Raw genomic sequence first — 22,170 nt, forward strand, 5'->3', positions numbered from 1 at the left:
AGGAGAAGATACTTGAGGTATAGAACCACGCGTCTATACCAGAAGCTACTCACAGCCAAGTACGTTGGTCCTATCAAGCTTCATCCTCAACGACTTCGGACTTGATCTCGAGTTGCTCTTCCTGCTCTGGGGCGACCTTCTGGGACTTCTTGCGGAGAGGAGTACCATCATCATCGTCCGAGTCATCAGAGACCTTGCGCTTGGGGTGGAGCTTGCCCTTGCCCTTGGAAGGAACAGAGGAGCCAGCAGCACTAGGAGCGGTTAGCAAAGGCTCACAACACACTCTGACAGGAAGACTCACCCCTTGCCCTTAGCCTTGCTCTTCGGAGCAGGAGTCTTGGGGACGGGACTTTCGGAGCCGTCACTATGGGTCAGTAGTCAGCACATTGTGTCCCAACCGCTTGTGAGCGATGCTGGCACGTACCCGTTGTCTTGTCCGTTCTTGACAGAGACACGAAGACGTGAGAGATGCTTCTTCAGAGCGGCAACGGTGCAAGTAGCGGTTTCAGTAGAGAGGTCGGCGGCAAGACTGTCCCAGTTGATGTTTGCTGCGGCGTTGGAGTCCTTGATGACGTAGAGCAAGATCTTACGATCGGCCTCGGCTATGAGAGAATTAGTTTCGGTTGTGTAAGATATCACCAGGCTCTCTTACCGTCCCAGGTAATGCCAGGCATATTGTTGGATGGAGTGTCGATCTTTGAGAGCGAGGGTGGGTTGTGTCAAGGGCAGAATTGTGCTGACACTTTCCGAAGGTAAGGTGAGAGATGACTGTGTGTGGAGATGATGGTAGAGAAAGGGCTGACCACTTTGATCTGGACAAGAAGAGAAGAGTCAAGGAGATCTTGAAGAAGGGGGAGTTATGAAGGAGAAAGCACCGGAATTTAGTGAAAGTTGCTGGTCTGCGGCGCGGAGCTGTTCAGACTTGTGAAAGCCTTCACTATGGGCGACGACACTTTTCTCGTTCTGAAATAGTGCCGTGAAGACAACCACTGCAGAAGAATTGAGTGAAGAATGTCCCAGAATAACCAACACGCTTGGCCGGAAGGTTCCCAGTTGCACAACACCGACTTGAACCGATGTCGTCTTGACTTTTACATGATGCAGTTGTTCTTGCTCTTACGTCTTTTCGGGGCTGATGATTTGTGACTTGTCTCAAGATCGACCAGCACATCCCTGTTAGATGGGGTCCTATCATAACATTCTAGAAGAGGCAATTCAGGTCATGCCAAAGGATCGAAAGCATTTTGTCTCTCGCTACCCTTGCGTGTTATAGATGTCGACGGGCGACTGGAGTGGTGCTGCAGAGATGCTGATATAGCTTCGGCCAGTCGGTTGTCTAGAGGCGAAGCAATATCAATTGGAGCAGCAACGTGCATGCAAGCTAAACGAGGTTGAGAAGCATTTACAATGCGACCTGAGATGTCTTGTCAAGCAAGAAAGAGAGGGCGAAGCTCAACAAGGAGATGAAGTCGGAAGGAGCGGCAGAAGCCGAATCTTGGCAAAGCCTCTACAAACACTCCTTCTTCGGTAACTACTACCGATCTCATATCTCGTACGATATCAGCTTCAAGGAAGACGAAAAGCCCGGCTGCGGCTGATTCATACGCTTCTGTCTTGCGTTAGTCCTGTTTGTAAGTGCAGTCTTGCATAACAGTGTAGAATCAGCGGCCTTCGGCAAGGAAATGCTACATTCAAGGGAAACGCATAACGGTTGATGCTTAGGACAAAAGCGATTTGAAGAACAGTGTTATTGATCGATGATCAAAGAACATTCTGGGAGGGGCCGATGATAGTGAAAAAGAGTGAAAGAAACAGAAAACTTGGCTCTCCCTCATCCAGTAAGTGCACTCTTTCGCTGCCGTAAAGTTCATTGTGCTTGCTGCCTCTGGCGGTCAAGTGCCTGCCGTGATGCAAGAGAAACGGTGGAAGATTGGATGTCGTGGTTGATCAGGCAACAGCCTAGCAAAGAGTCAGTCAATCTTGCCGCCTGTCAGTGTTGTCCTCATTCTCAGAGCATACCTCGTCTTCGCCATCTTCGCCATCTTCGGTGCCAAATTCGGCCTTGACACTGCTGTCTTCTTCCTCGCCAGCAACAGCATCCAAAGTGTCGTAGTCGACCTGCTGGTCCTCGGCGCCATCACTTTCGTAGCCAGAGGCCTCGTCGGTCTGCTTCATCTTGCGCCTCTTCGAGACTCCTCCCTGGCTGCGCGCTTGGCTTCTCTTTCCCTTTGCTCTCGACGGACCCTCTTGCGAGTCGCTTTGCTCTCCTTCTTCATGTTCAGTGCGATTCTTGGCACGAGCAGCAGGAACGCGGCCACCGCTGCTGCGCAGTACTCCACGGACCCCATAGTCTTCGGAGAGTCTCTTGAAGCGCTTGGAGCTGTGGTGATGTCAGTTGGAGTTGTTTGAGATAGAGGTGATGGAGACGTACACGGCGTTGGCGGTGAGTCCGGTGTCGTTGGCTACGCCTTTGAGGTCGATTTGACCGGGGCCCTTGCTGTTCTTGAGGCAAGCAAACAACAGGACGATGTGGTCCTTCTCAGTGGTGGGAGCCATCGTTAGTTTTGTGAAAGGTATGTAGGTTGATGTTTGAAGAAGGATGTTTGATCAAGCACAACAAAGGAATTGCAGTGCTTCTACTGAAGAAAGAGGATGGAAGAGAGTGCGATGAGTTGGGAGAGACGAGTGGTCAATGGGTCGCGGAAAAGTGTGCGGAAGACACTAGTCGTGCAGAAGTGAAATGGCAGCAAATGTGAGTGATGCGTCGATGCTCGATACGCGACGAAATACTCACTTATGTTACTGCTTGTACAGTGTTGCCAGATTCGTAGTTCTGTCACTCAGTTTGAGGTGATCGGGCTTGGATAGTGGATTAGGAGGACACGTTATGGAGGTAGAGAAGAAGATTTGGTTATACGTCAAGCATGAAATTCTTTAGTCTAATCGAGACCGTCAATGGTGCCTATACCATGTTTCACATGCATTGAGTACCTCGTCCCGCAGCTTCCAGCTCAGATGACCCTTGAGTTGGTGAAAACGTGATGGCACAAGCTATCAGTTATTATTCACTCGCTTAGCCCAAGATGATGAAGAATTGAATATGTAAAATTGTGGTACAAGCCCAGATGAAAATGTCAATTGATATCCGCTGTCAAGAAAAAATCTATTTGGCCTTGGGGCTAGCCTTGGCCTTCTTGCCTGCCTTGTTCAAAGTTCTCTTCTCCTTCTTGCTTTGAACCTCCGTTGGAGTGCCATTGGCATGTCCGCCGGCCTCGCTAACACCATTCTCGACAGGCTTCTCAGCTACCTTTGGGCTTTTTGTTCCTGACGGTGACTTTACTGCCTTCTCTTCTAATTGATCCTCAGCATTTGACTGCTCAGCTGTGACTTCCTTCTCCTTGGGCTGCTGCTTAGCAGGCTTTGTGGCTTTGGGATCAATGCCCCTCTTCTTGAGTTGCTTAGCGCGGGCACGTTGGATGATGGCTTCGTCCTCCGAGTCAGAGAAGCCGCCGAACTCATCGTTTTCGGCCTCCTCGCTGATGGGAGTTCTATCGATAACCTCCTCGTCGATGTCCTTCTTCAGATTTTGCTTCTGGACTTCCTGGCCTTGGGCCTTGATGGCGTTGGCAGGTGTGGGGCCGGTCTTCTTGAACTTGGCGACGAAGAAACCGTCAACGTTATAGGCGTGAGGGTAGTATCTTCTGGTCTCCTTCAGGGTGGGGTGGAACTTCTTGCCCATGAAGCTGGTGAAGCCCTCCTTGCCGAAGACGAGACCAGTGCTGACAAGCTTGACGTTGGGACGTCTGTTCAGGGCGTATTGAACGACTTGTTCGTTCTCCTCCACTGTGACACTACATGTTGAGTAGACAATGTAACCACCAGTCTTCGATGCGTGGTCTACAGAGTCGATAGCGGCAAGCAAAAGCTGCTTCTGAAGATGGGGCAGGCGCAGGAAATCGGCTTCGGTCTTGTTGGTCTTGACACTTTGATCCTTGGCGATGACACCAGTACCAGAGCAAGGAGCATCGAGAAGAACTCTGTCGAAGCCACCCATGACCTTAGGGAACTCGAGGGCAGAGTAGTGGCAGACGATGGTGTTCTTGACACCCAGACGGTGAATGTTACCAATCAGACCCTTGGCACGGACCTTGCTGGCATCGTTGGCGAAGATGACACCAGTGTTGCGCATCAGAGCAGCGGCGTGTGTTGTTTTACCACCGGGAGCAGCGGCCATATCCAGGACACGCTCGTTCTCTTGCGGAGCCAAAGCCATGACGGGCAAGAACGAACTGGCGGCTTGGAGGATGTAATGTCCAGCGAGATATTCGGGGGTGGCACCCAAGGGAACCTGAGATTCGAAGACCTGCAGACCAACCTTGCTCCACTTTCCAACGGGCTCAAGGGTGACACCACGGTTGATCAGAGAATGTGCGAGATCACGGCGATGAGTGCGGAGAGTGTTTGTTCTGATGACCAGAGGACGAGGAGTTTCGTTTGCGTCGAAGAAGGCGAGGGCTTCCTGAGGGGTGAACAGTCTCCACAGCTTCTCGGCCAAGAAGCGCGAGTAGCCATAGTAGGCGCAGATGTCGTTGAGAAGGGAGTTGATGTAGTCGGTGCGCGAGCGCGAAGGGTCGGACAGCTCCTTGAAGCTGGTCAAGACACGGGTGGTCTCTGTGATACGGGTACGGAGGAGCTGGAGGTCGGGAGCAAGAGTGGCCTTTCGGATCGCGGCCTCGTCGTCGTCCTCGTCTTCGGGGATGTCGGCGGCGGCAATGTTGGTCTGCATGGCATCGTCCTCGAGTTCGGCTTGCGCGTCGGCGGCTTCCTGGGCGGCTTCCTCGTCGAGGCGACCGGAAAGTCCAGCAATGTTGGCGGCATTCAAAATCTCCTCGGCATCTGAGGCATCTTCGTCCTCAGACCACATGGCACGCTGTACATCGGGGTCGTCTGAGTCCATGAAGTCGTCGTCCTCGGCGGGCTCATCGTCCGACTCGAGCACGCCCAAGTCGTCGGCGACATCTGAATCGTCCTCAACGTCCTCGTCGTCGGATGCAACGAGCTGTTGTGCCTTCTTTGCGACAACCTTGGGAGTCTTTCCATTTGCCACGAATTTGCCCTTGGTCGTCTTCTTTCCAGCAGAGTTCTTTGGCTTGTTGGGGTCTGTTCTGCGTTTCTTGTATGTTGCCTCTGGCGGCGGGGGAGCGTCCTTTCTCTTCCTTGAAACCAGTGATTCGTCCAGGGGTCCAGGAACACCCTGCTTCTGCATGCGACGACTTGGTGCCATTTTGGGATATGATGTCGAATGCGACTGTGAAAATTGGAAAATCAATGGCAGAAAGGCCCAGCTCTTCTCAAACTTTACGAGACTTTTTCTGGAAGCACTTTGTGGGGAAGTCGGTCTGATTGGCCGCCATCTGATGCTTCGGCGTTAAGAATCATGATTATCTTATCACCTTTCGCATCATGTCTGCAAATGCACTTGCATCTCTCATGATGACAGAGTGCGGCATGTTTGTTCGAAATTCTGGCTAGCAGTGTATTGTGGTATCGATCCATACTAGAGAGCTCCTGAGACTCGGCCTCAGTCACTGTCCTCGTCGCTTCCATAACCAACCAGCGGACCTGCGGCCTTGTCGGGAGCCCTGGTGCTCGTTGCTCCAGAGCCCGCTGTGAAACCCTTGAGTGCGCTTAACGTTGACCCTCCGAGAATACCAGAGGGCGCATCTTGTCTCTTCATGTCCTCAATCCGCAGCGGCACACCATCGTCCTCGTCTTGTGAATCCCCAGCTTCGAGCAGGTACGGTTCTTGGGCTGCTCCGAGTCTGGCCTTCTCCGATGCATACCAGACCTGATCACTGGCTTCGTATCCGACCAATCCAAACGTGCCTTCGACCTTCCTCCTCTTTCTTGCGTCCTCCCATCCTTCACCGCGTCCTTCAATCTCAGCAACATACTCGGCAGGCAGCGCGCGTCGGATGGCATCAGCCGCTTGTTCCTCAATCTTTCGCACTTCTCTCTTCTGTGCTTGCGGGTTTGGGTCGACGGTTGCCCATCTCACGTTTATCGTCTCGTTGTTGTCTAGCGGTTGGTGTGCCATGGCCTCTTTGGCGAATTCCTGCACGATTGTCAGCTTCTGTCCTGCGGTGAAGTGTATGATGGGTAACTTACAGCATTTGCCAGGTGGACATAGGTTACGAAAGCCACACCTCGCGCTGGCAGTACACGTACGCGCTCGATCTGACCCCACTCCTGGAAGTGTCTGGCAACAACCTCTTCAATGTCATCTGATGTGTGAATTCTGCCGACATATAGAGTCCTGTTGACACGCATGAAACTTCCAACACCACCCATGTCATCTCTGTAGTCGCTAAACTTGTCTCGTCCGAAGCAGTCGACATTTGAAGGGAAGATATCGCCCAAGCCACCCTCTTTTTCCACGCGCGAATTCGGTAGACGGTGGAGGTATTCGCAATCCTGGCCCTTTGGACACAGGCCGCGAGCAAAGAATAGACAAAAGTAGCTACCAGGAATGCTGTCGGCTTGAGTGAAACCAGAGTCGAGGGCGACATTGCATCTGCCCTTTGCTTGTTGCTTCGAGGAGTAGGCATCCTCGCGATCGCCGCCAGACCATTTGTTGTACCAGATGTTGAAGATTGTACCGGTCTGAGCAGGCCTTTCTGATTGGAAGCCTTCCTGCTGCACTCTAGCGGGCCTTCTCTTCTTCTTGACCATGATCTTCTTCGTCTTCTTTTTCGGCTCCGATGTGGTACTGTCTGTATTTGTGGGTACCAGTGCTGCTGAATCTGTGACTTCCATATTTGCAAGGGGATTTTGGTCGGTGGTGGTGGCCTCCTGCACGGGAGGTGATTCGACGTCGGCCATAGTTGTAGAGTTTCGATGGAGAGTCGCGTAAATGTAAAGATGTGGTTCGAATGACGGCGAGGGGCGGAGCGATATGAATGGTCGTCGGTGAGTTTGCGAAAGATGGCAAGGGCGCAAGTCTGGCAGGCACGACGGACTCCGGAGAAAGAGCGGCGGAGAGTGTTGAGCTTGGACCAGCGAAGCTACTCCCGCGACGGTCAAGCAACCAAGCACCATCATGCCCACACGCATCCCATTCCATCTCCCAAACCCTCCCTTTCTACCATACACCGTCAACATGCCTGGATTCGATTTCTCACTGCACAACCGCAACCTTGCTCTGCACGCGCAAGGTGTGCCGCTACCCAAGGCCACCAGTACCGGAACCACCATTGTTGGCTGTCTCTACGATGGCGGCGTCGTCATCGCCGCAGACACAAGAGCAACCAGCGGTCCCATCGTCGCCGACAAGGTCAGTCAAAGTCTGCAATATCAGAACTTCTTCATGCTGACAATCCAACCCTCAGAACTGCGAGAAGCTGCATTACATCGCCCCCCAGATCTGGTGCGCCGGTGCTGGTACCGCTGCCGACACTGAGTTCACCACCGCTCTCATCTCCTCAAACATCGAATTGCACGCCCTATCTACCGGCCGCAAGCCTCGTGTCGCCACCGTCATGACCATGCTCAAGCAACATCTCTTCCGCTACCAAGGTCACATTGGCGCCTACCTCGTCGTAGCCGGCTGCGATCCCACAGGCAGCCACCTCTTCACCGTCCACGCTCACGGAAGCACCGACAAGCTCCCTTACGTCACAATGGGTTCAGGTTCGCTGGCCGCCATGTCGGTTTTCGAAACCCAGTGGAAGTCTGGTCTCAACAAGGACGACGCCATCAAGCTCTGCGCCGACGCCATTCAGGCCGGTATCTGGAACGATCTTGGTTCGGGTTCCAACGTCGACGTCTGTGTCATTACCGCAGAGAAGACGACGCTGCTGAGAAACTACATTACTCCCAACACTCGCGACCAGAAGATGAGGAATTACAAGTTCCAGAGAGGCACCACCGCCATTCTTAACGAGAAGATCATCACCCGCCAGGACATTAGCAAATACGTCACGGTGCACGAGCTCAGCGACAATGATGCCGGTCAGGCGGGAGAGAAGATGGAGGTTGATTCATAGAACGCTCTGTCTTGCTAGCCCACAACTGGCTGGCCATGACTTTGACATTTCTGTATTCTAACGGGGACAACGATCGGGCGCTTTTCTATCCAAAGCAAGCACAGGCATTTCAGGGGAGTTTGCAATTCAAAATCGGTCTTAATCTATTCTACTTGAATCTGTTCGTGTCTAGAGTCTAGGGTGACATGTAAAGACAACTGAAGCGATGGTCGGCGTGGCCCAGCCTGCTGGCATTTTCACCTCAACGAGAAACTGAATGCTGCCTGATGTCTCCAGGCATGCATCAGCTTGCAGCTAGGGTAACTTCCGTTGCGATTCCCTTGTACTTGCAGCAGCGTGGCTATCATGGCCTCTTGTGTCGCAACATCCATCCGCCAGTGCTACGGTGGAGCCATGGCTAATCTTCCTTCCATATCGCATGATGCTCCCGATGAGTCTCATATTTCATCAAGTATGTATAACCACACTGGGTCAGTTCGAAGATGCAGGGAGTGCATCTCTGTCGTCTCTGTTGTGCATGACAGATTGGGTGACGAGAAGAGTCTCTGGGACGCTTGGTCTGGTGTAGAGGCTGCTGTTGGATGCTCGACGAGCTATTGAGATGCCTGGCGTAGGATCGATAGTGTAGCTGCTAGCTTCTGGGTGATGGATAGTGGGCCAGCAGGGATTGGCGAAGTGGTCTCTACCAATGCCTCTACCGGTTCAGATGCAGTCCCAATAGTAATAGTAGTCTGTAGTGTAATGTTGGTATAAGCGGTGTCAAAAGGAGTGTGCTCGAACGCCGTGATGTCTCTGATGTGCAAGATAGTTGACAGAGTGATATGAGCCGCAAGATTGGATGTGATGCTAAACGTACCGTCATTCGTCGAGGACGGCTCGAGTTCAGTCGTCGTCGACGCTTGACTGCTCACAGCAGCTGTGTTGATCGTGGCATGAGCACCAGCGCCGAGTCTCACTGCTCCTGCCCTCGTGCTTCTTGCGGAATTTGCTTCGCAGCTGGATGCACCAACGCTCGTCCGATTGAAGAAGGCTTCGACCGATCGAATTTGCAGGATGCTATCTTGCAGTGGAGGTCCATAGGTCCAAGCATAGCCATTAGACCACGAGTTCCACATTAGCCATCCTGCTTCGCTTGGGACATTTCTTGTGATTGACATAACCAGTTCGCCGTCAATGTAGAAGTATGTGCCTGTTGGGAGCCAGTCATAGCGGTATTCGTGGAACTCCGTGGTTAGAGTGCCGGGTGCGGGTACAGCATATGTAGTTTCGCCATTACCAGGGTGTGTCTGCTGGTTGGTGAAGTGAACATGACCAGGATCTCCAGTCCGAATCTCAATGTCGGTCTCTTGCGTGTCGTTCATGTACATGAAGAAACCTGATAGACCGTTAGTACGCAAGTCTCCTGTTTTCCGAGCATTAGAATCGTACCGTGAACTGTTCCGTTAACAGGACTGGCTTGTGCGATGGTCCGCACACTGGCATACAGGACATCGTTGTATCTGGTGACCACCTGACATGTGTCCAATGGATCTGCAGTCTGGCCACCAGGGACAATCATCTGCATGGGTTGACCACGCGTGAGCACAATATTGCTGGGATTGAAGATATGAGCGTAAGGTGCATAGGGTCCAGAACCAACTTCGTAAGTGCTGGCGACTAAATCATCCGGAAGCGTGTCCATGGTTGTAAAGTCAAAGGCGAGGTGAGAGGTGAAGGCTCCTACGCCTTCCACTTGGTAATGACACCCATCGGAGGATCCATCCGCGCTGATATCTGCACGAGCAGCCAGGTGGTCGAAAGTAGTGGCATGTGCCATGGCTGCAGCAATAGCAATCAAACAAGCATGCTTGAGGGTGATCCTGAGTGGAGGCATGTCGAGAAGTCAGTGTCTACTGCCCATTTTGTCGTGAATTAACTGATCCAGGACAAAGACAGAAGGAATTGGAGGGTGAGAATGCACAAGGAAATGTCTGAGATGTTCGAGGGCTGGACACTGAAGATCGGTAAATATTCCAGGCGACAGTTGGATGAGCAAACGGGCGAGGCGTCTATGTTCAGGTAGGACTAGCAGACGTTTTAAGCACATGGCCCGACACCGAGACAGAAGTATAAACGGTACACAACCATGAGGTAATCATTATAAGCAGACGGAAGGGAAGCAGAAATGATGGTTCGAAAAAGATGCTAGTCAGAGGTCAGGGGCGTGGATCCGATGGTGGCTTGAAGACTGTATGCTAGGGCTGAGACCGATAGAGAGGCTGAACGGTAGTGCCAGATAGCAAGCCGAGATACAACGCAGCTGGAGAATGTCATGCCGGGGGACGCTCGCCTTGGAGATGGATCGCATGCGTCTCATGCCGGTCTGCTTGACAATAGTGGAGAAAGGGATGACGTGGTGCAGTGGGAGATGAGTGGGCAGAGCTAGATACAGCTCAACAGTACCTACAGCGGGCGCAATCGAGGCAGAGTGCTACAGGGTACCTACTCAACAAACAGAACAACACATAGGTACGACTAGATGGTAGGAGAAGAAAGTAGCCAGGTGTCTCCAGGGCCAAGCAGATAATGCGTGGTGGGTGGGTAGATCCCCGCATCTGCACAGCGGGACGATCAGATGCGAGCCAAGGGGGTGGATCGAAGCCAAAAACAAGACCAGTCGGCGTCCCGTCCAAGGCGCAAGGTGGAAGGTGGACGCTAGAGCGGAAGGGACACGCAACTGCCATGTAGGTGAGTCGTGACTGCTGAATGACGAGCCCTTGGCCAGTCCATCGCAAGCAAAACATGAACCTGCGTCCTTCTCATCCACCCTCGACGCACTCGGCAGCATGAGCAGACCAGCATCCAAGGCATCAGCTCCTCCATCGCCTGACGAAGCTCTGCATATACCTGCCGCCAATGCATCGTCATCAGCTCTACCTCAGCCTCCCCCGGCGACGATGCGTAATCGCTTGACGACAAAGACGACTCCTCCCATGTCAGGTGGAGCTTCGCCAGTCGAGCCTCTGCTCTCTCGCCGTCGCTCCTCGCTGCTGTCCTTCTCCAGCTTGGATGACACGCGACAATCTGCCGGAGACTTTATTCGACCGACCCTAGGTCTTGAAGACGACGATACAACCACTCTCGAGGACGTGTCTCACTGGCACAGCTCTCCGCTGGCCTTTGCTGTTCTGCCTGCCATTGCTGGTCTCTTCTTTACAAACGGAAGCGCCTTTGTCACCGACATCATCCTGCTCGGCCTAGCTGCTTTGTTCCTCAATTGGAGTGTGAGACTGCCATGGTATGCTTGACCCTATTTGTCTTGCTGTCTTGCATAAGCTGACCTGTCCAGGGACTGGTATCGCTCGGCTCAGGCTCAATTTACTCTAGATCAATTGGACTCCCCTCGCTCGATCCCACGGGACACAGACAACGACCATGACCAACGACGCCAGACGCCCGAGAATGTCCACGTCAGTCAAGAGCAGGAAGGCGCCGCTGCCAATCTCCGTCAACATGAGCTCTTGGCCTTGGTCTCTACATTCTTGTTTCCAGCCTGCGCTGCCTACCTGCTGCATGTCATTCGTCGTCAGCTTTCACGGCCATCAGAAGGCCTGATATCAGACTACAACTTGACCATCTTTCTCCTTGCCGCTGAAATCCGTCCAGTCAGACAATTGATCCGTCTGTTTACTCAACGAACTCTACACCTTCAACGCATTGTTCGTGGCAGTACAGATCCCGCACTACTGAACAAGAAAGACAAGGCTATCTCTGAGCTTGCATCTCGCTTGATCGTCCTAGAGGAGAAGTTTGGCAATCAACTGTCGTCTCCAGGTGTTTCCGTGGTCCAAAAAGAGTATGTCTCTGCTCTCTCCAGCGATATCAAGAAGCGTTACGAACCTCGTCTGGATGCTTTGGAGCGCGCTGTCAGAAGATATGAGAAACGAGCTACAACCCTGACCTTGCTCACCGAGCAACGTCTACAGTCTTTGGAGAATCGTCTACAGGACGCTTTGAGCTTGGCCGCCGTCGCTGCCCAGTCGTCGAGTAAACCAGGCGTTGTCGCTGCTATTCTTTCTGCTCTCGCAAAGACTATGGCGATCCCTCTTGAGCTCGCCTGGTACGCACTTGTATGGCCTTTGAAGATGACAGAGTTGGTGATTAAGAAAGCTGGCATACTGGTAATTGGTCCAACACATCCTCCTCGTCGTCGCAATGATTCCAAAGGTCCAAAAGTCAAGTCTGAAAAGAAGAAGGATGACTCGTATTTCTCGCGGCATTATTGAAAGCATCGCTCAGGGGTACGAACCGCTTCGCATCAGCATATGTATCTTATCCCGTTCACGACTCTATGAATTGTATGAAGAAGCTTGAATGATTTACATGTATTTTGCAATCTATCAGCCATAACTCCCACATGTGAATCGTCTGCGTGTACAATGCCCGGGTTGTGCCAACCAGAATCGTTGTGCGGATGACCCTGGTCAAACTGGTAAATATCCTTGATTGCAGATGTGCATGCACCTGATACTCGGAGTGGTCACCCATATGCAAGAATAGTATAGTTCGATGTCATACAGTATCGATGTCATCTAGTTGGTCGCTATGTTGCTGGTATTTCGAAAACGGTTCTTGATTCGGTCAGAATGAAGCCTCGTCCGGGTTATTACCTGTGCGCATCCCGCTCTCACGACATGATCAAGATCAGTTTAGAAATATTGGTCATTAAAGCGGCATAATAACAGAAATTAAACAAGTAAAAGAGATATCCTGCGCAACGCCATTCTGCCCTCAGGCTTCAGCCTCCGGACTGCCCACCGCACCGATCAAAGCAAAAGGAAAAGAACGAGGACATGAATAACATCGTGCGTCAGTCATTTGTTAGGGCTCGTTGAACCTCCCACTCACAAAGTGGAAGAGTAGTAGAGATTGAGTAGCTTTCCGGCACCACAGTATTGAAACTTGTTGCCCGGGCAGATCATGAGCTTCGAGGTACCGCACTTGGTTGCCGCGGCTCCTGGAGCAGGGCTGTCGCCACAGTAGCATTGCGTACCATATTCGATACTGTGATCAACGTCAGCGCATTGTCAGGTGAAAGTGGAAGTAAGATCAAAACATACCCAGCATACTTGAAGCGCTTGCCCAAGCAAAACTTGACGCACTTGTCCACAGTCATAGCATCATCCGTGGTACTAGCCCCACCAAGAGCTCTTGCCCCACCAGTTGTAGGCTCCAAAAGACATCCCTTACTCTTATACTTGCCCACATTGGCCACAACTTCCACAGGCTTATAGTTGGGATTCTTGTACATACTCAACAAGCGCGAGCCACCACAAATCTGCGAAAAGTTGCCGACACAGCGGGTGCGGCAGGAACTCTTTGAAAAGTCTGCACTTGTGTCTTGGACGCTGCTGTTGGATGCGAGGGCGTTACCGGCGTAACATTCATTGCCGTTTTCGAGGCCGTAGAAGGCGAGGTTTTTGTCGTCGGCGAGGGCGGCGCATTTGGAGAGGGTCATGTCGAGGCCGGAGAGGGAGCTTCCGTTCAGTGCGCGACCTCCGGTGCCTTCGCTTGCACAACCTACATAGGTTGAGTTGAAGGGAGTCACGGGGTAAGTGAGCTGAATGACAGACTTGGCCAGGTTGGTGGTCTTTACGAAGGTTGGGTCCGTATTGTTGTAGATCATAGTGTAGAAGGCACCGCCGCAAAGCTCAGTACGATTACCAGGACAGACAATGTTGCAGCCGTCCATGAAATTAACTTGGTCCTTGATGATGGTCGTTGGATTGATGGCAAGATCGCAGAAACATTGGTTTCCATTCTCCACACCCGAGTATGGGTATCCACGCTTGGTGCAATATGATTGGCAGTACTCTACAGTCATACCGGCCAGAGTGGTGTCTATTGCGTTGAGAGCTCTGAAGCCATTGTTAATGTATGAGTCATTGCCGCAGCCAACAATCTTGTTAAACTTGTTACCAAATTCAGTGCCGGCCTTGGGTGTGTAAGTGGGTCGTGGGGTGGAGTCCACAGTCCTGCTAATTGTCGCTTGGGGTACACTGGCAGGGCACTCCATATCGGCGGCGGTAGCAGCACCCGGACCATTGGTGATGCGGATGCATCCAGGAAGTTTGTCTATCATGCCAGTAGCACGCTCACCGATTTGAGGTGGTCGGACGGGACAATTGTCTGCGAAGTTTGGGTTCCAGAAAGGATGCAGAATTGAACACTCGTCGATGGTACCAGAGTCATCTTGACCATCGACAAGGCAAGTATCGATGGCACCCTGGAGAGCAGTATCGACCCAACCATTTTGGAAATCTCCGTGGAAGCCGTAACCGGTAGGATCGCCCTGTGAAAACACGAAGCGGCCGCCGTCGTTCAAGTTAGAGACTTGAGAGACTGCATAGTTCGTCTCGAGGAATAGATGAGGGAACTGATAGGGGTGCGTGGGTGGGCAGACTCCGTTGTCAATGCCGGACATATGAGCCACATGGCTGTTGTCGGCCTTGTACAAGTCTTTACCGTTCCAGCACGTCTGGAAATGAATTTGAGCACGTAGGCCGTTGATACAGACACGGGGGTCAGCAGGCATGTTGGGCGTCTCTGGACCACCAGGACTGGAAAGACAGGCATAGCTGACAGCATCTGAGATAGGCCTGTTTGGGTACTTGGCATTCCCCCAGGTCATGCCCGATTGATTAGCAGCTCTCAATGCTTTGTTGCCTGACAGCATTTGGAAGCCTTTGGGAAAGGCGATAATGTCGTTGGCGTTCTGACCACGAGCTAAGTAGTAGATGACACTTCCACCGTGGTCAACTTCTTCGAAAGAGCCATTGGTATGCTGGTAGTAGAGGTTTGGTGTCCAGTATGCAGATTTGTCGGCCGAAATCTCACAAGAAGTACACTCTGAGGCAGCTAGACTGTCGAAAGTTGCGTTTACACCAATGTCTGTCAAAATTGGTTAGCTATGAACGAAATCGCTGTTTCATCGAATTGTACTTACTCGAGCCACCTGAAATCGTATGACAGTGAGCTGCTAGGGCGCCTGGATTGACAATAGGATCAATACGTCCGACTTGAATCTTAGCACAGTTGATACGAAAAAAAGCGTCAACCCCTCCGATGCTGGAAAAAGCCAACGCGACAATGGTGTTCCTGAGCTGCATACTTGCGTCTGACAGCGGTTAGTTGCAAAGACAGTAACTGGAGTTTGACACTTGTGCTGGGGCCTTGTTTAAGCACGATACTCGGAAATCCTTCTTTGACGGCCTTCTCGAACCTTGGGGAACAAAGTCGGCATGCCGAGATGGCCGGACTTGGATATCGGCGTCGGCATGGCGGTAGGGAGATAGAGACAGATATTTTCAGACAAAGACACGGCTGCGACTTTTTCCAAGTATGAACATCACGAAGCAAGGAGTAGGCTGAATCTCCTTTGTGTGGCTCGAGCGGCCAGCCCAAGAAGTCAGCAAAAGCGGACTGGAACAAAGAGATGGCGGAAGAGGTAACATGTACCGAGAAAATGGCACTGCCTCGTGATTCTCGAAACTGTAATTGCGAGGAGGTTTTGGTCCCCGCTTGAGCTTGTTTCGAATTTCGCGAGAGGAGGTGAGATGGAGGTAGCGCTGTATGGCTGCTTATCCAGTGGATTGGGTGTGTCCCAAAGACTTGATCTGCCACCACTTAATCACCGATCCATGATGAAGGATAGTTTGTTCGCCTTCTTGAGACCTACAATGGTAGAAGGGTGGTGTCCGTTAGTGCTTGCTTCATACGCAGCTTCCAAGCACGAGCTTTGCAGCCAGCTTCCAGGCAATCAAACATGCTGACTGTCAACAAAGCCACGTGCAACTTCAGGATGCAACAACTAAGTCTGAGCCGTAGGTGCGATCACGACTCTTCATCATGTTCCCATACCTGAGTATTGAGACAGTGCCGGAATATTATTCGGTCGTGACGCGTTTTTATATTGTCATCTCACGAGACAATGCACCGGATTTGACGGAGACGGCGACTGAACCTTCGAAAAGAAGAAGAAATTAACATTCTTCAGTCAACGCAAGGTTTCACAATGGTTGACCTAGTCTGTCAAAGTAAGGCTGGCTGAATTGCATTGATTGTTGAAGTTGGTGCACACTTGAACCGCCAAGCGTGAAGCTTTGCAAGATTGCGGCTTCCCCGCCTTTTCTCGACGACGCATGGCACGTGACTTGCTCGTATATCGCAAAACTCCACAATTCTCCACCCAAATAAATCGCTCGTCTACTCTGTATGGCAGGGGTAGGCAGCAAAAGAAATGATGATTACGATGGGACTCGAACCCATGCAACTTTCGTTACCAGGAGTCGAAAGGTTTACCCTTAAGAAGCTAGAAAGCTAACAGTGAACTGTTAAGCTCGTTTCACTTGAATCTGGCGCCATAACCACTCGGCCACGTAACCCGAGATCATGAAGACCCCGGAAGCAAGGTAGTCTATGTAGTCTTGTCCAAAAGTTGCTCAGGCTTCTGTGGAGCCTGATCTGAAGCATCTGGCGGACTGGTGGGCCAAACTAACATGGCGTGACGCAGCAGACCCCCTACTTCTATAGACTATGAACACATCTGTCGGCGCGTGCCTGTAGATCATAGACATTAGCTCTAAGTATTCAGGGACAACAAATACAAACCGTGGTTGAGATCCGCTCGAAGGCTTCAGCAAATTTTGCGTTGTGGTGCACGGGCCTCCAAGGCTTCGGTAAGGATTTTGCTGAGTGACGTTCCAGCTCGTCCATCCAAAGCATAATGACACAATCCAAGATGACTGATTGTTGATGAATCCGGGAGGACACCTCATCGAATGAGAAGTTATGAACCTACTCGTAGTTGTCAAGTAGACCACAGCGCTCGAGCGCCTTGCCCGGAGTCAGACAAGCAAATGATTCGTTTGCTAAGCTCTGCCACATACTCAGCTGCTCCCAGTGTGCGAAAGACTGTCACATTTGTAGCTGTCTTAAGGCACAAAATTTTCTAGATCTGGAGCGATGGCACCAAGAGACATCCTTTCAACGACTCCCTGCGTTACGCTTCTTGATAAAAGATATGTTATGCATTGCCACAGCTCGTTGTGGCTCTGTTCTGCTCATTGAGACAGAATTTAGCACACAGGGAGGCTGTATCAAGGCACGATAATTTGTGAGATAGCAGCGATGGTCGATGGATACAGCATCTTACCCACAGCCAACCATTACTCTCAACGCACCGTGGTGAAGCAAAGGCATGGCCAGCTCGGACAGAGCGTCTCGAAGCAGCTTTGGACCCAACGATAGCCGGAATCGTCGACATCGATTCCTCTGGCAAGAGGAATCGCGAGCACTCGTACTGCTCATGACCTGCGTAAGGTCCTGCAGCTGCGTTGTTCGAAATTGACATCTTGACCGTTGATATGATGACTTCAGAACAAAATAGTGTCTAAACCAGATTATCCTCAATTTGGGCAGCTCCTTTGTGACCTATCTTTGTAATGACTTTACTTCTCAATTGAGAAGCCCTTCTCGCAACCAAAAGTGCATCTGTTCGCGCCAATTTGCCAGAAGTAGGAAGTGTGGAGGGTATCCGGTTTGGTGGTTGTAAACTTTTGAACTGACCAGCTCCCTCAAATAGAAGCCTTGCAGTTTGGTACATGGCGGGGCAAAAGCACATGTTAACCCTTGACGAGGGCGTTTGCGGTTCTCAGGTCGCTTGCCTTTGTAGAGAGGATCACCGGGCTGGAGAGATGGCTGTGAGACCCGGCACCTTACTTGTTGGTTGCACGGTTGCGATCCCCTTCGAGTCTGGGTCATCCTCTCGAGATGTCGACCGATGCTGATCCGGCTCCTGATGTCGCGTGGCATCGTCCACATCGGTAAGTCCTCTGTACAAAGCCTCTCTTGCTCTGGAGGCGATGCGCGCGACCAGGCGTTATACACAAATAGTTCGTTGAAGTAAGCAAGGTTACTTACACACATGTCGATCGACTGGAAAATGATTACTGGAGAGATTGCGTACGGGTCGGAAGCTAGATATGTTGACCGATGCTTCTGGAGATCTCTCTCCCAGCTGACATCACATTCGGTCTTTGGTAACAGATCGCTTTCGAATGAGCGCGGTTAGTTGCGCGTAAGGTCGCTGCCCTAGACTATAAATACACAAATGTATTGTCCCTGACGAGGTCTCATGAACTTTTGTCGTATGGCGTCCGAGTGCATGTCGACCAATCTTGAAGTCAACCATCAAAGTTCAGTGAGCTTATGAGTGAGACCCTCTTCGTCTGACTCGTGATCAGATGGGACGAATCTCTTTTTTCTGGCGGCGCCCTTGCTCTTGCTCTTTTGAATCTTTGGCTTCTTCGTGACGGGGATCTCTTCATTCTCGTCCTCCTCCGTCTCGTCTCCCTGAGTGACCTTCTCTGCTGACTTAGCATGCTTACGCTTTCTCGTCGGCTTGCTGGTACCGTCTGCCCAGTTCTTGCCTTTGCGAGCCTTGGGAACTTTAATAGCCAATTTGCTAGTGGGAAAATTGATCCGATTCTCAGTCAGGCGGCCATCCGGTGGGGTGGTTGTGTAGCGTTTGTTCCCTTAGGGAGCCTTGATGTCTTCGCACAAAGCAGAAGGAAGATCGACGTCATTAGCCTGACACCACGCTTCAATTTAATCCAGACGCTTCGTCTGAATAGGGTTTATTGCTTGCTTTCCGGTAAGTTTTTTGCGCGGTCCCGCGTGGTAGAGATCGAGCTTCTCTCTTTCCTGGTCAGCCCAAGTCTCGGTTGTAATGCAGCGGTTTGTGATTGAGACGGCGGCTTCTTGTAGCTTCTCAAACTTTTACTCTTTGTTCTCATGCCAAAGTCCTCCACAGTAGCTTTTTCAGCACCGGTCGCGACCATCAGAGAGTACTGCGCGTCAAGAGGGTGAACTCCGTGTGTCTTAGGGTTGTAAATACCGTTCTTCATGACGGTGGTTATCTTGGTTCCGAACTATCCATTTGCACCTCTTTCCTGGCACTGTTTACACTTCATCTTCCGAGCGGATCCGTTGACTCACGAGTTGCCTTCAAATGCATGTTCGGCGTGATGTTCGAGGCTATCGCTTGGATATTTGAAGTGTTGGCCGTCTATTCAGAGTACATCAGCAGAGTAGTTTCGTAGGGTCGAAGAGTGAAGTTGGCTCGGGGAGGATCTCCGGCGTGACAAAAATAGTGCTTGGCGGTTGCGTATCCCCATGAGCGCAATTCTGTCTTGCGAGTCACTGTCTTGAGGCACAGGACTTTTTCAAATTGCACCGACGCTCAGGGGGTTCCGTCAGCTCACCGATTCTTCAAGAGAGCTCGATTGATTCGGAAAATGACCATGCCTTTGTACCGCTCGTTATTGCTCAACAGTCGTCGTGGAGGAGAGCAACACCATCAACCTTTTGATTCGTTATCCGAGCACCACACCCACACATCAGGACCACCGCACACGCCCCACATGACCATGAAGAGCTAGGGTGTGGAGAAGAAGAAAATATTATACGGTGATACTATTATGCTGCCCTCTCTTCGAGGGACGAGCGGCGTGACGAAGATGAGGATCGTACTCCCCCTTTGTCGAAGTCGTCAAACGGACAATCCATTGTCTCGTTTTCGTCTCGTAAACACAGCTGATGGATCTCTGATGTTCCAACTTCGCCGTACTGGGTCAAATCAGGACTAATCTCGATCTGATCGTACTCCGCGAGCAATTTGCGGACTTTTCCTGTTGCCGACTTGCGCTTTTCCGGCGTGCTCATAAGGTTGTCGAGGACCCATTTCGGTTGTAACGCGACCAGTGGTACAGGAGCGTGTCTTGACCATCTCCGTTGATGTGCTGGCGTCAACGCGACTGGGAAAAGAGGTATGCCATCGAAACAGAAAGTCCACTTCTCGTTCATCGTCTCTTGAGGGATATCTTTCGGCCACGGTTTTGAATCCCAGATTCTCAATCCGCGCAGCATATCGAAGAACTCGTTGTTGTATTCCTCCACCGTCTTGGAAGATGCTTCGGTAGGGGCGCCCATGATGACAAGACTGGTGTTTGGCCCGAGAGATCTCGAGACCTGCAAGTATGCTCTCAGGGCTGGTGCGATGATTCGCACATTGCGTGGTTCTGACGGATCGTCCGATTCGAGGAAGATGTAACGATGATCTCCGGCGCGGTAGCCCATGGTCGCATACACACAGGGGAACGTTTTGAGCCCAGTACCCTTGGCGAGTATGGTGGTCTTGAACTCTTCGTAGACCAGGCGTTGCCACGCGTTCATGTCATATTTCTCCTCGAGCTGCTCCCTGTTCGACATGGTCAGAGATGTCATCATGAGAGAAGATGGTGTAACTTGCTTGGTCAACAGATTCTCCGAGCCTCTTTTGATGATTTGCTCGTTGGTTTCCGACTGCTCTAGGTCGCCAGGGTGAGGCCCAAGCCCTTTCATCCCATTGGTAACATGGCGGAGTTGAGATGTGAACGCCTCAATATCCTTTCGTGCTTTGTGTGGCCTCAAGGCGACTAGTGTCGCAAGGCCGAAACCGAGGAAGAAGAAGATTATACTGAGAGCAAGCTGCATGTCGAAAGTGTCCTAGCCATGAGTCTGTTGGCAGCACACAAGTGACTTATCAAGCGGCTCAGGCCTCTAGTAGTCTCTAAGCGACATCATGACGACTGCAGATTCATCGTTTGGTCAGACATTCTTTGGTGCATCCATACAAAGATCTTGATGTCATGGAAGCCACGCAATTCCATTTTCAGCGTGGCTAAATGCTCACAAGGCTCTGACAAACGTAAGAGAATTGACGTTTGGAGCTTAGGCGGGGCAAGATCGCGAGGCTCAAGTGTATCCGATTTACCGAACCAACCACATCTTGCATGTCATCGCACGCCATGTTTGCATCTCAGGCACAGATTGAGCAAAACGGTTTATGACGTGGTTGGGGTCGCACGGGAACAATTGACATCAAGACTTCACTTTCACGAATGCGACACCCGTCTGCTCTTTTCTGAAGTACAAATCCCCGATTGCAAAGCACCGACTCTGTTCATCGAACCAACATTATCACCATGGCAGAAAACATCGAAATCACCCCTCGTACCGGCACTGCCTTCACCTTGAACAAAGGTCAACGCCTGACTGTCATTGACCCCAAAGGCGTACAAGTTTCTGATCTCGTGGCCTTCAATCGTCACGATCCCGAGGAAGTCATTAGCAACGGCAGAACGCTCGACTACGCAAGTCGGATATTCTTGACCACCGGCGACCCGCTCTACTCGAATCGCAGCAATGTCATGCTCAAAATCGTTGCCGACAACTCTCCTGGCAAGCACGATTTTTTGTTGACGCCCTGCTCAAAAGACACTTTCCGAATCATATACGGTGACAAAGAGCCGCACCAAGGATGTTTTGGCAACATCGCCGGCGCGATTGAACCCTATGGCATCTCACCCGACCGTATACCATGCGCTTTCAACTGTTTCATGTATGTCACTGTTGATTCAGAATCTGGCGAACTCAAGGTCCTGCCTCCTATCACGAAAGCGGGTGACAGCATCGAATTTGTGGCAGAGATGGACCTGATCATCGCTTTGACCGCATGCTCCGCCCTGCAGTCTAATGGCGGATCGTTCAAGCCAATCCAATATAAAGTCAGCGATTAAGCACGAGGCGGGCAGGCCGCGGAGGAATTTAATTGTCGTTGGTCGTGGAATTCAGAACTTACCCCATGGGGCGATCTATCTATGGAATGACAGATCTCATCTGCCCATCTGGAAAGGCTGAATCTGGGGCGGAAAATAATGAGTCGTCATCGAACTGCGAGATATCTTCCGAATAAGGTTAGCATTCGACGCTTGTTACCAACGTTCAACGCTTGATTGTCAGCCATGATTTACGAGTAACGAGCAGAGCCTCTGTGGTTCACGATCTCTTCGTGCCTATTTTGGCGGCCGAATGCGTACGTCCGAAATGACGTCTAGACATGATGATTCATCCCTTGCTTGTTTGAGGCAGAGTGTTGGCGTAAAAAAGTAAAGCGGAACCTGATAGCTCAGGCAAATGTTTACAATCGTAAGAAAATAGTGTTAACACGTTCTTCGCTGTCAAGTTGGGTTTTTTGATTTCCCAC

At 51.3% G+C, this 22,170-nt stretch overlaps 10 protein-coding genes across 10 annotated transcripts; 3 read left to right on the plus strand and 7 right to left on the minus strand.

Annotated features, from left to right (window-relative positions):
• Positions 1–201: 201 nt before the first annotated feature.
• AUEXF2481DRAFT_628015 (uncharacterized protein) lies at positions 202–805 on the minus strand. The gene is made up of 3 exons (XM_013490154.1): positions 653–805; positions 425–602; positions 202–364 (listed from the first exon to the last, which is right to left on the minus strand). The coding sequence occupies exons 1-3, from the start codon at positions 672–674 to the stop codon at positions 298–300; spliced, it is 267 nt and encodes an 88-aa protein (XP_013345608.1). The 5' UTR covers positions 675–805; the 3' UTR covers positions 202–297.
• Positions 806–1,947: 1,142 nt separating this feature from the next.
• Positions 1,948–2,556, minus strand: AUEXF2481DRAFT_28160 (uncharacterized protein; the record flags this gene model as incomplete). The annotated part of the gene is made up of 3 exons (XM_013489895.1): positions 1,948–1,959; positions 2,020–2,380; positions 2,432–2,556. The coding sequence occupies 3 exons, from the start codon at positions 2,554–2,556 to the stop codon at positions 1,948–1,950; spliced, it is 498 nt and encodes a 165-aa protein (XP_013345349.1).
• Positions 2,557–3,163: 607 nt separating this feature from the next.
• AUEXF2481DRAFT_3721 (uncharacterized protein) lies at positions 3,164–5,284 on the minus strand (the record flags this gene model as incomplete). Its single annotated transcript, XM_013489813.1, has 1 exon — positions 3,164–5,284. The coding sequence occupies one exon, from the start codon at positions 5,282–5,284 to the stop codon at positions 3,164–3,166; it is 2,121 nt and encodes a 706-aa protein (XP_013345267.1).
• Positions 5,285–5,581: 297 nt separating this feature from the next.
• On the minus strand, positions 5,582–6,882 carry AUEXF2481DRAFT_28162 (uncharacterized protein; the record flags this gene model as incomplete). Its single annotated transcript, XM_013489896.1, has 2 exons — positions 5,582–6,115; positions 6,169–6,882. The coding sequence occupies 2 exons, from the start codon at positions 6,880–6,882 to the stop codon at positions 5,582–5,584; spliced, it is 1,248 nt and encodes a 415-aa protein (XP_013345350.1).
• A 277-nt stretch (positions 6,883–7,159) lies between these two features.
• AUEXF2481DRAFT_63974 (uncharacterized protein) lies at positions 7,160–8,045 on the plus strand (the record flags this gene model as incomplete). Its single annotated transcript, XM_013490028.1, has 2 exons — positions 7,160–7,333; positions 7,389–8,045. The coding sequence occupies 2 exons, from the start codon at positions 7,160–7,162 to the stop codon at positions 8,043–8,045; spliced, it is 831 nt and encodes a 276-aa protein (XP_013345482.1).
• Positions 8,046–8,341: 296 nt separating this feature from the next.
• Positions 8,342–10,075, minus strand: AUEXF2481DRAFT_628086 (glycoside hydrolase family 16 protein). The gene is made up of 2 exons (XM_013490155.1): positions 9,474–10,075; positions 8,342–9,420 (listed from the first exon to the last, which is right to left on the minus strand). The coding sequence occupies exons 1-2, from the start codon at positions 9,916–9,918 to the stop codon at positions 8,639–8,641; spliced, it is 1,227 nt and encodes a 408-aa protein (XP_013345609.1). The 5' UTR covers positions 9,919–10,075; the 3' UTR covers positions 8,342–8,638.
• Positions 10,076–10,870: 795 nt separating this feature from the next.
• Positions 10,871–12,310, plus strand: AUEXF2481DRAFT_3725 (uncharacterized protein; the record flags this gene model as incomplete). Its single annotated transcript, XM_013489814.1, has 2 exons — positions 10,871–11,322; positions 11,374–12,310. The coding sequence occupies 2 exons, from the start codon at positions 10,871–10,873 to the stop codon at positions 12,308–12,310; spliced, it is 1,389 nt and encodes a 462-aa protein (XP_013345268.1).
• A 618-nt stretch (positions 12,311–12,928) lies between these two features.
• On the minus strand, positions 12,929–15,193 carry AUEXF2481DRAFT_3726 (uncharacterized protein; the record flags this gene model as incomplete). The annotated part of the gene is made up of 3 exons (XM_013489815.1): positions 12,929–13,088; positions 13,145–14,975; positions 15,031–15,193. 3 exons carry the CDS (start codon positions 15,191–15,193, stop codon positions 12,929–12,931), a joined length of 2,154 nt encoding a protein of 717 aa, XP_013345269.1.
• A 4,004-nt stretch (positions 15,194–19,197) lies between these two features.
• Positions 19,198–20,863, minus strand: AUEXF2481DRAFT_628147 (uncharacterized protein). Its single transcript, XM_013490156.1, has 2 exons — positions 20,395–20,863; positions 19,198–20,343 (listed from the first exon to the last, which is right to left on the minus strand). The coding sequence occupies exons 1-2, from the start codon at positions 20,616–20,618 to the stop codon at positions 19,563–19,565; spliced, it is 1,005 nt and encodes a 334-aa protein (XP_013345610.1). The 5' UTR covers positions 20,619–20,863; the 3' UTR covers positions 19,198–19,562.
• AUEXF2481DRAFT_628146 (uncharacterized protein) lies at positions 20,864–22,126 on the plus strand. Its single transcript, XM_013490157.1, has one exon. The coding sequence runs from the start codon at positions 21,110–21,112 to the stop codon at positions 21,701–21,703; it is 594 nt and encodes a 197-aa protein (XP_013345611.1). The 5' UTR covers positions 20,864–21,109; the 3' UTR covers positions 21,704–22,126.
• The last annotated feature ends 44 nt before the right edge of the window (positions 22,127–22,170 follow it).

The sequence above is a fragment of the Aureobasidium subglaciale genome (assembly GCF_000721755.1).
Source record: "Aureobasidium subglaciale EXF-2481 unplaced genomic scaffold scaffold_6, whole genome shotgun sequence".
NCBI lineage: Eukaryota > Fungi > Ascomycota > Dothideomycetes > Dothideales > Saccotheciaceae > Aureobasidium > Aureobasidium subglaciale.